The sequence below is a fragment of the Cydia strobilella genome, chromosome 26, assembly GCF_947568885.1.
Source record: "Cydia strobilella chromosome 26, ilCydStro3.1, whole genome shotgun sequence".
Taxonomy (NCBI): domain Eukaryota; kingdom Metazoa; phylum Arthropoda; class Insecta; order Lepidoptera; family Tortricidae; genus Cydia; species Cydia strobilella.
Window position 1 is genome coordinate 6,205,400 of NC_086066.1, and position 11,677 is coordinate 6,217,076.

Genomic DNA, 11,677 nt, shown 5'->3' on the forward strand with positions numbered 1-11,677 from the left:
TAACAATAACATCAACAATATTGTCAATATATTACTAAATACTTTAGTCTTTAGCTTGGAAATTCCAGGAATTTCCCATTCCCAGTTTCCCACTCTCCTGAATATCTGTCTGATCTGAGGTGAGCCATCTGAGGAGCGTTCGGAGTTCATTGTGTTCACACTCAGTAACAAACTTCTAAATCATATAAAATTTTGCTGCTTTATTTTAATACGTAAAATAAGACAAGGAGATTTAAAAATTATAAGATTTGTAAAGATAAACTATTTTAATTACCGTGATGATTTTAGGTGATGCATTGTTTGCATTACGTACTTACATAATATATTCATATTTTTGAACGTACGCTCGATTGTCAATGACGGCTCGTTTGTGAATACCATGTGAAGTTAGTCATTATTCTGAGATGTGAAGACATTGGACGAAAGAATTAATAATAAACGAAAACGTCAAATCAAATGAAATGAAAAACCAAACGGATCCGGCCGGGCCGCCACATTTTGTATATTGCGCGTACATTGCTAAAAATGAATAATAGTTAAGAATTTTATCTTTAAAGGTTTGTACAGTGCTTAAAAATAGTTTTATGAATTAAATAGTGTCTTAAGGTAAGATTTTTAATAACTTTTTCACTGTTTTAGTGTCGCCGCTTACTACGTCTGACCTTGGTCCTTATCTTTGGGGTCAGTAGTAGGGTCAGTTTTTTGGATTACTTTGATTCGTTTTACTAGTATATACAATCAAATTACACAATATTTTTTTAGTTATGAATATTACGACTAGTTACTTGCTAATTTCCTTTTTATTATTAGAAAACTGATTTACCATGGATGTGTTACAGTATCATTATCATTATCATCTTGCTCGCGTTGTCCCGGCATTTTGCCACGGCCCATGGGACCCTGAGGTCCGCTTGGGAATTAATCCCAAGAAATGGTAGGTTTTTTAGAAAGCGACTGCCATCAGACCTACCAACCCAGAGGGTAAACTAGGGTCCGGTTTCCTCACGATGTTTTCCTTCACCGAAAAACGACTGGTAAATAGCAAATGATATTTCGTACATGTTCCGAAAAAGTCATTAGTACGAGACGGGGTTTGAACCCGTGACCTCTGGATTGAAAGTAGCATGCCCTTACCGCTAGGCCACCAGCGCTAAGGCCAGCGCTTGCTCATGTTACAATATCAATAATGTTAAACTCTGACTACTCTAACATTGCACAAACTTGGCAGTAAGAACGCATACATATCCCTATTCCCTATAAGCGCCATAATTGACGACTTGGCATGAAAACTTAGCATGGTCTGATATCTTTGCACCCAGTCTGTAGCTGACCATAATAACTTCATACCCAAAACTGTGCATAACATAATCAATCCATAATTACCTCGGCGAGCGATAAAATATTTTACAATGAGATTAAAAAAATGTTGCTTGACCTGTGTTGCTACAGTGTGAATGAATTTATTTTAAGGAAGTGTAATAAGCCCTGACATTAGATAAAAAACTGAGATATAGATATAATAATTGTAATAACGAATAATAAATATAATAATTGTAATAATGAACTTTATCAATAGAACTACGAACACAAATTGTATATTGTAACGTAGTATAAATTTATTATAATTATATGGTTGACATTGTATATTATAGTATGGCTGAATTGACGTGTAAAATTTGTACAATTTTATCAATAAATGTATCTTATCTTATCTTATCTTATCTTATCTTATTACAAATCATTAGCATTTTAATATATCAGCGTTTTAAAAAATACAAAAACCACCATTGCACTGAGCGCTTTATTTTCCTTATCCTATTGTTGTACTGCCCAGTTTTTCTCTAGTGTAAAATTTTATATAATATATAAATTTTATTTATTTAATCTTTATTGCACAAAAGAAAATACAAATGTACAAAAGGCGGACTTAATGCTACAAGGCATTGTCTACCAGTTAACCTTCGGGCAAAGCAGATAACTTGTAGGCGGTGCAACATCACATTGTAATTACATATATAAATGTGAAGTGTCTGTCTGTCATTACAGTTCAAAAATGGAGGATGAGGATTTTCTTCAACCATCTCAGTTCTCCCGGACACAACAGCGCAGCAACTCCACCAATCGCTCCCAAATGGTCACAAGCACCATGAACCCGTCACCCAGCGGTTCCCAAGTCAGGCCGAGCCAGCCGAACCAGGCCCGCAGTCAGCCATCATTTCAGACAGAGCTGTCGCAGATTCAAGATGGGCTGAGGTTTCTTACTGATAGAATACAACAGCTTTCTGGAAACAGGTAATATTAAACTCTTTTATTTAATGATGTCTTCCTCCCACCAAATCCATTTAGAGGGTCATAGTCCCTCTCAAGAGGAAGTTGATTATTCTCTTCAAAGGCTTAGCGAGGGGAGGATGGGCATAAATCAGGGATGTTTGCTAAAGCGCATATAAATTGCGGTTTTATACAACTATGCGCAAACGATGCGCATCCCTGGTTGCGGGTGCATATTTATCTCAGTTCTAGGAAATTTCAGCAAAATTTTACAGGAAACAAGCGAAACTTTCATTATGGAAATGGACTATTTCGATTTCCATTGTTGTGAGTAGGGAGTGAAATCAGTGTAATGTAATTTAAAGTTTGTTTGGATTTAAATATATAATAAATACTGATATATATGACATTTATGGAGTACATAACATTGACTAATAGCATCGCAGTGAGATCAAACTTAACCTTAAACTATACAATTAAATCTAAAATTATACTAATTAATTATATTTAATTTAATTATCATTTCCTGCCCATTATTTTACAGACTTAGAACTATGACAAATTATTTTCAGACAGCGTGGGTACTTATTCTTAAATTTATTTTACTTACACTGTTGGCTCAGTAAAGCGCTACTTTTTTCGGTCCTGGGCTATAAATAAATAAATAAAGCCTTTATTACTGACTTATTTTTTTACAATAAAACATCTTTATATATATTTAACTTATTCTAATCTGTGTTTCTGACATCGGGACGATTTCATTGTCAGTCTGCCCTTTGCCAAAGGCCTTCCCTAGAATTTGCCATAACTTCCTGTTCATGGCCTTCCTTCTCCATAATGGTCCAGCTATTTCTCTAATTTCGTCTTCCCATCTTTTCCTTTGTCTTCCTGTTCTCCTTTTCCCATCACGGTCCTGGGCTACTTGTCCCCAATTGTTGACAATATCGTTCCAGCAATATCTTGGAGGACCAACACTTATTTTACCTTTCTTTTTTCAGGGGCATCCAGCGACCAGCGACAGCAGAACTTAAGCCGAACGTTAAAGAAGAATGCCAGATCTGCCACAAACTTTACGCCAACAAAACGACACTCTTCAGACACTACCAAGGTATTCATAAGGAGATGAACCCAGAGAGGTTCCATGGCTGCTTGGTTAACAGCACTGTAGTTAGTCTCGATGCTTCTTTCAGAGAGATACAATGTCCTATCTGTGCATATTTAGCTCCCACGCAAAGTGCTCTTGATGCCCATAATAGAACTACTCATAGCAATGTAGTTAATGCAAATGTAAATGTAGCTCCAACTCAAATCACTGTTGATGCTCAAAATAAAGCAAATAATACAGCTACAGCTGTCACCAGTAACGTGAATAATGGTAATTTTAAAGATAAAATGCACAAATGTGAAGAATGTGCTTGTTATTTTGAAGAGAAAAGCAAATTCGATGAGCACATGAAAGTACAACATGGTTTTGAAGTTGTATGTAAGATTTGTAACAAGAATTTCCTCTTTAAAGACATTGATGGACATGTTAAGAAGAAACATCCTGATGTCTATAACAAGAAGCGTAAAGATAACGTTGAAAATATCATTGTTGAGAAAGTGATGAAAAGTAAAAAAGGGAGGGTTCATGTTTTCATTTGTACTAAATGTGGTACTAAAATTTATGACAAGATGGAAGCAGAAAGGCATGCTAGAGGCCACAAAAAGGGGCTTAAAATAAAAGTAACTCCAAGAAACAAAGTAGCAAATGCTGAAGAAAGCATTCCAGTAGTGAGCTTAGATGATGATAACGTTATACTCACATGCACCAATTGTGATATTTCTACAGGTTCCTACGATGCTGCTGTTGAACATTCACAAAACCACATAACAAATAATATACAATTTGTGACACAAATTTGTGAAATATGCGATTTGAAGTTTGAACCATTATGCTACAAGAAACACATTGACTTGCATTACAGAAACAAAGAAATACACAGAGAATCGTTTAAATACTTTAAATACAGATATGAATTCCTGTCCTTTGAAAATTGGCTCAATTGTTTTGATATGACCGAGCCTGTAGTGAAAAAAATTATATCTGAAAGCATTTATGCACACACACGGTCTGTTAAAATGAGGGTCTTGCATGAAGGTTCATACAGACTTTACAAATGTTGTAAATGTGATAATTTTGTAGAGCCGGCCGCGGTGTACAACCATACTGTGAACTACGACACTTGTGTCAAAATTAAGTGTAGTTATCCTTGCAAAATTTGTAAAAGGACCTTCAACAATCGATTGGCTATAAACAACCATATAAAGAATCACAAAAGCGAAGAGGCATATAAGATTGTGTTATTCAATCATGAAAATGATAAAGAATTAAATGAAGTACTTAATGCTAATAAATTGCAAAATACTGCGAGCACCAGTAATGGTAATCTTTCCAATGTACTGTATAAATGCTTATGCGGTCTTTGTTTCGTAAGAAAAGAAACTGCTGATAAACACAAAATTATATGCCCTGGAAAAGATGCCAAAAATCCTTGTCTAAAATGCAACAACAAATATTTCTTCACTCAAAAAGAGTTAGTGGCGCATGCCTTTGAACATCATCAGAACGGAATACGAATTGTTATAGAAAATATTCATCCTGAAGTTATTGTGGTTGATTCTGACGAGGAAATCATTGAAATTGATTCAAGTGATGAAGACGACGGCCAAAATGAAGGTGTTAACAATATTCAGATTAGAGCTATAAAAACTGAACATGCAATCCAAAGTTCCAGTGATGAGGCTGGCAAACAGAACATGAATACGATAGGGATGGCAGCAGCTGACGCAGGCGTCACAAACGAAGAACATATGGCTTTGGAAGCCGCTACATTAGATATAGAAAAAACAGAGCAAGATGATACAAATGAAGATGAAAATAGACCTAATCACGAAATGGGAGAAATGAATAATGAAATGACCGATGACGATTCTCAAGACACAATTTCTTATGAAAATACAGAAACCTGCTCAGATGCAGTTACCCAACCTCCTGATGTAAACGAAGAGGGTCAATTAAAATTAGTTGCGCCAAATTTGTTAATAAACCCATTCCATAACCCCTTTGAAAACGGGTTTCTAAAAGTATGGGATGTTGGAGCGTTAAACAGAGAAATTAACACTGATATCGAGAATATAAGAAACCAAATTGAAACGACGACTGACAAACCATCTAATGAATTTGCTATAAAAAAAGAGAAATCTTGGTTGTATGATCCTACTGACTTTTCTCATATTTCTAAACGACGGTCTTTAAGGCAAGAAATGCGTCCAAGTTCTAGTAATCAACTAGTTCCAGAAGTGGAGTCACTATTAACAGATGAGGAAACAGGCATCAATCCAGACAAAGAAGAAACAGGACATAATAATATGCGCAAAGATTATACAGACAACAATGTATCTAGCAATGCCCAAACAGGTATAGATCACACTATTAATGGTATAAATGATGAACAAATATTAAATGAAATATCACACATTAACAATCGCAATGATAATACACATGAAACTTTAAACAACATTGAAGATATACATGACAGAATTGAAGTAGATAAAGATAATGACGCCCAAACAGAGTTGAACAGAAATGATAGTCACGGGGTTAATATAAATAAATCTCGAATTCTGAATGAAGAAATAGAAAATAATGAAGATCATGACGACGACCTTTTTCTTCCATCTCTACCACCAGGCATTGAAAATCGTGGACACATTGAGCTTAATAACAATCAGAAGGAAATTCCTAAAGTTATGCGTGAAGAACAAGTATGTAACCAAGTACACTTATCTAATGACACAACTAATGTTGAAACAGATAACCCAACTGAGAATGCAGACGAGACAGAACACAATACTAGATCTGAGAATGAAAAGAATGATTCCCTTAATGCAGACAGCATTGTAAATCAAACAGAAATTGATAATGATAAAGTAGGTGAAAATTATAATATGGATTCTAGGCCATCTGTTCTCGAAGACACACCTACAAACACTAATATTGGCGGAAAGGATATGGATTCTAGGCCATCCTTTGTGGAATACACACCAAGAACTACTATTGTTGATGAAAAAGATTTGGATTCTAAGCCATCTGCTCCGAAAGATACAACAACCACTAACATTAATGATATTAGTAGTAATATTCAAGTAGTTTCGAATGAGCCTCCAGAAAACCAAATAATGGCTACAGATAATATAATTAACATAAAAAGAGAGTTCCAATACATGAATATAAATATAAAAAGAGAATTAATTGAGGAAAACGAAAACACTGAAAATAGCTGTGATAAAGATAATCTAGTACAAATAAAAAGAGAACCAAATTATAATTTAGAGAACGTATACAAAGATAATAAAGAAAATGATTTTATTGATACGGAAAACGTGAATAATGATAACTATAATAATTGTAGTATTTTCTAAAAATACGATGACATTTCTTTTTCAACGTTTTTTTTTAAATTATAATTAATGTTTATGTTAAATAAGTGACTTACGTGCGTGAGTCGGCAGCAAAAATATTATACTTTGATTTTTTTAGCATTAGAAAAGGGGTAAACAATCTTGAGTCTTTTTATTGAAAAACGCTTTAAATAAAATAGTAACTAATTATTACTTATGAAACCAAAAGAATGTAAATGATCATAATAATATGTATTTGCTTAACACATGTTACATATTTGCTGTGATTTATTTTTCAATAAAAAGATTCGTCAATATCCGGTCCACACAGAGCGAGAATACGCGCGAGGCAATTTCCTCGCGCACAAATCGGCCAGTGTATACTTGCCTCGCGCGAGCCTCGCCGCCGAGGCAAGTCTACACTGGCCGTTTTATGCACGAGGAAATTGCCTAGCCCGCGCGTATGCTCGCTCTGTTTGGACCCGGCTAATGTTTACCCTTTTTCTAATGCTAAAAAAACGATGAGTAATTTGATTTGTCTGAATATTTTTGCTGTTATACTCGTATCTGTGTCTACCTCTACTCTACAGTGTTGCCATAAAACTATTCAAAGTTAAATTTAAACTCCTGAAAGGGGTTCTATATTGCTTGATGTTTATTGTCTATTATATTCTTCAGATCTAATCTAAATAGATTACGTAAACGCGCCAAAATCCACCATGTACCAATAAATACCCTGGCAAGATTTTATTTGGCGTTCGTCATGTTGCGGAATTTCAGTGGCACTATGTCACCGAAGTAAACAAGAAGAGAAGGTATCACAATTTTACCACAAAAATGTCAAAAAAAGATTGTCAAAAATGCAGCTTATAGCGACACTATCTCAGGCCAAATAGAACCTTATCACGCTTTACTTTAAAGAACAAATTTGTGGTGGAGTTCAAGAGCTCATTATATACAAAAGACATGACACAATGCGCAGTCTATTTAGATTTGTCTGTTTTTCTTTTGTTATTGTATTATCTAGTAAAGTTAAGGATCTAGTATCACCCGATACATATACTAATAGAGTAGTGTCTTTTCAAAAGGGTTCTATTTCTCGAAAACCATACAAAAATAAACCCTTTTGACAAGACAATCTTCAATAGTGAGAGGTACGTTCAGCAGCAGTAGCCGCTAGACGGGCGATTTGTTCACAATGTAATGTGTTCATTGTTCCCTTATAGTATTTTTAAAACAGCATAGGTACGGTTACACGTGTCATCACCATTTATAATCTTAAAACGCAAATACTCACAAAATAATACTGATATGACATTTGCCACCGTACCCATGATGTTTGAGAAATACTATAAACACAATTTCAATCATTTTGATCAACTCGCCCGCTTAGGTACCTATTTCATGATGGAGATCACATCTGTCACTGTATCCAATTATATGTGAAAATATTATAGACAAACTATAAATATATTAATTGTAGATGGCGTTACTGCAGCATGTTCCTTATATATATTACATAGATAACAGGTGCTGTGATTATATTTTTGTTAAGTATTTGTAGAATACTAGGGTAGAGTTCCGAAAATCGGAATAGGGAACGAGCCGCCTCGCGAAAAGTAGCTCGGTCTGAGACGTGTCTCGCCCGAGGCAATGCGGCCGCGAGTGCGTTTGCTTCGTCCGAGGCACGTCTACATGTACCGAGCTGCTTTGCGCGGCAATAGGGAATATTACGCACAACTCTGCGTAGAGGGCGCTACTAGCACAAACCATAGAGTAACTTATACTAGAGCGGTACTGTCATAGTAAATTTTGTAACCCCAGTAAATTCACTGCCATCTGTCGACACACTTTAAAACTAAAAATGAAGATTTATAAAAATACGATAGAATGTATTTAAATATAGATAAATGATTTTTTTTATTCGCATTAATTATTTTTATGATTTTGACCCATGTTCTTTCACTGATATGCGTTAAAATTGTTAAATAACAAACGAAACCGTCAACGCCATCTATATGACTGTAGGCCAAAACTAGTAGCGCCCTCTGAACGAGAATCAAATTTACTTGATTTTCGAGGCACGTTTTTTCCTTAGACTGTATCCATCTATTACGGAGTTATATCTATCTTTGCACAAACTAAGGGTCTACCGCGAAACACTTAAATCTAAATTTTGTTATCTTCCTCTATCACGAGCGATAGAGAAGCAGATAACGTAATTTCTATTTTCGCGTTTCACGGTAGACTCTGTAAGCAACCGCCTTGGCCTTGATGCATCAGTCGTAGTGAAAACTATAGTATGTTATGTACATAGACATAGTATATACAAGTAGTTATAGACATGAAACCGAGCGACCAGGGGCAAGAGAAAGTCATATTCATGTATTGACACTCATAAATTTCGGTATTTCGCCATCGCCTCCTTGCTATGATGCCATAACCCGACCATGAAACAAGTAACTGTCAATTTTTTTTTGTGACACACTTTTATTGCTGACTGTACTTCTTCTTATTTGCATGTCTATCGAGTACTTCTTAAGACCTTTCTAATGAGCCTAAACTTGATGTGTTTGTGTTTTTCCATCAAGGAGTTCCTTTGACTATCTACCGGCTGCATCATCAGAACACCTCCATGTTAGCATATTATTGCATTGTCACCGGTATTACGATAGTACTCCAAATTTCAACTGAATCAGATACCGGGAAGTGGTTCAAATTTTAGGTTCAAGATTTGAAGCACTATATATATATATACATACAAAGGTATATACGCAATGAAGCTAAATAAAAGTGTGTAAAAATGCCCGGTCGGTGATAAAGACAAAGCATGGCATTATTTTTCTCTTATAGGAATCGCAATAAGACTATCTTTCTCTATCAAAGAGTGTCAGGCCCTTGGTTATGTATAAGCAAGTATAAGTTAGTCTATGGTTTACAATATGTGGTAGTTACACTCTGGCGGCAGAACATTGCTGTAATATCCCCTATTTCCTCGCGAGGCGGCTTTTTCTGTGTGTACTGTGTACCAGCCTCATGATTTAAAATAAGACGTCGGTTATAGTTATGCCAAGAACTTTGCCATACAGAGGACTCGCTTAACCTTTTGGACGCCTATGACGGATATATCGGCACCGCAGGTCCAACGCCAAAGACGGATTTAATCGGTCAAAGACCACAGAGCAACATAGACCTACGTGCATGTGCATAAAGTTCATTTCAGTTTCGACACTTCGGTGACGTGGTCGAAAAGGTTAAAAGTCACGTTCAAAGCAAATTCATTTGGAACTATCCTGAATGAAATTGATAGGTTTTATTAAAATGCCAGTCAATTAATATTTGTTAAACTTATTGATTTGTTATTGTGCCATATAAATATCATAACACCTTATAAAACAGTCCCTCGCCGCGTCTGCCTGTATGTATGTATGTTCGCAATAAACTCAAATACTACTGAACGGATTTTCATGCTGTTTTCACCTACTTGAGGAAGGTTTAGGTGTGTAATTTGTTTTGTATGAGCGAAGCCGGGGCGGGTCGCTAGTTTGAAAATCCTGAATTAAGTTGAAAATGCCAGTCAATTAATATTTGTTAAACTTATTGATTTGTAATTGTGCCATTTTGATTATTAATTATTATTTTAAGTTTAAGTTGAATAAATACTCTGATGATTATTTATGTTTTTGTTTGTCATCATCATCATCATATATTTAAGAGTAGTCTCTTGTCGGTGGAGCAATTTCCATGTTTCGCGGTCCTCTGCCTTCTCTTTGAGAGCCTGATACGACATGACGTTGAGTTTTTCCTTTATTTGATGCATGTACGCTCTCCTTGGTCTTCCCTCCTTCCTCTTTGCTTCAACTTTCCCTTCTATGATGTTTTTAATAAATTCGTCGTGTCGTATCAGGTGCCCAAGCATCTTTCCTCTTCTATTATCTATAGTTCTTAACAAACTCATCTTCTCTCCTACTATACGTAAAACCTCTTCGTTGGTTTTCTTTTCAGTCCAACTGATCTTTGCCATTCGACGCCAGCACCACATCTCAAAAGCCTCCAGCCTCTTCCTATCACGTTGCCTCATTGTCCACGTTTCGCTTCCGTACAGTGCTATGCTCCAGATGTACACTTTTATACATATTTAATTGAATAACCAATTGAATTTAAAGCCTGTAAAAAGGTAAGACAGGTTTTCTTTTAGAATTTAAATGAGAGTCCAGCCAAAAGTTCCTAAACTTTGCGTCTCGACTCACGATTGGTCACGATGCCCTATATGGGTATAGAAAATACCTACCGCACGCTATCACACTTGCATATTCAAGTGATAGAGAGGCAGATAACAAAATTTCGATTTTTGCAGTAGTCACTTCGCCGCTTTAAAATTCTAGATTTAGACTCCGACCAGGCTGAGGTTGCTCTGACTTGGCAGTGGATAAATAGGATTTGAATAGGATACAAGCATAATGAACACCCTTAGGCCCCATTCGCACGAGACCTTAATAAGCGTTGCGTGTGCGACGCACCCATTTGTAATGGCGACTGAAAACCAACTCTTAGTTTAAGTTAGATAAGAATATTATAGCATAATTTTTTATATGGACTATTGTCTGAAATAAAGTGATATTATTTATAAGTAAGAGCGAGAAAGCGATATCTCTTTCTCGCTCTTACTTATGGCCCTTATGGGTGGGTCAACACGTAACTCTTTTTTTTTAAGCTCTCGTGCGTCTGGGGCCTAACACACTGGAGAATAAAGTTTTGTGTTCGATCACATATTATTATGATTTAACTATTTCTGTGATTATACTGTAGTAGGTTTACCTTGACTAGGCTTGTTATGATTATCAAATTTATACGAATGCAAAATTCGGGGCATGGAGACTGTATAAAGAAGCCAAATCTCTATGTATGAAAAGTGTCCATCAAAAAACAGTAATTAGGCGGCGCCACTGTCGCGACGCTTTCGTAT

The 11,677-nt window shown here is 35.8% G+C and overlaps 1 protein-coding gene across 2 annotated transcripts; it reads left to right on the top strand.

The window, feature by feature from the left end:
• The first annotated feature begins 422 nt into the window (after nucleotides 1-422).
• Nucleotides 423-7,057, top strand: LOC134753110 (GATA zinc finger domain-containing protein 14-like). Of its 2 annotated transcripts, none has more exons than XM_063688878.1 (3): nucleotides 423-557; nucleotides 2,047-2,292; nucleotides 3,267-7,057. In XM_063688878.1, the coding sequence occupies exons 2-3, from the start codon at nucleotides 2,054-2,056 to the stop codon at nucleotides 6,730-6,732; spliced, it is 3,705 nt and encodes a 1,234-aa protein (XP_063544948.1). In that variant the 5' UTR covers nucleotides 423-557; nucleotides 2,047-2,053; the 3' UTR covers nucleotides 6,733-7,057. The 2 variants fall into 2 exon arrangements, with proteins under 2 accessions (XP_063544948.1, XP_063544946.1); XM_063688876.1 differs by having other exon boundaries at nucleotides 478-606.
• Nucleotides 7,058-11,677: the final 4,620 nt, after the last annotated feature.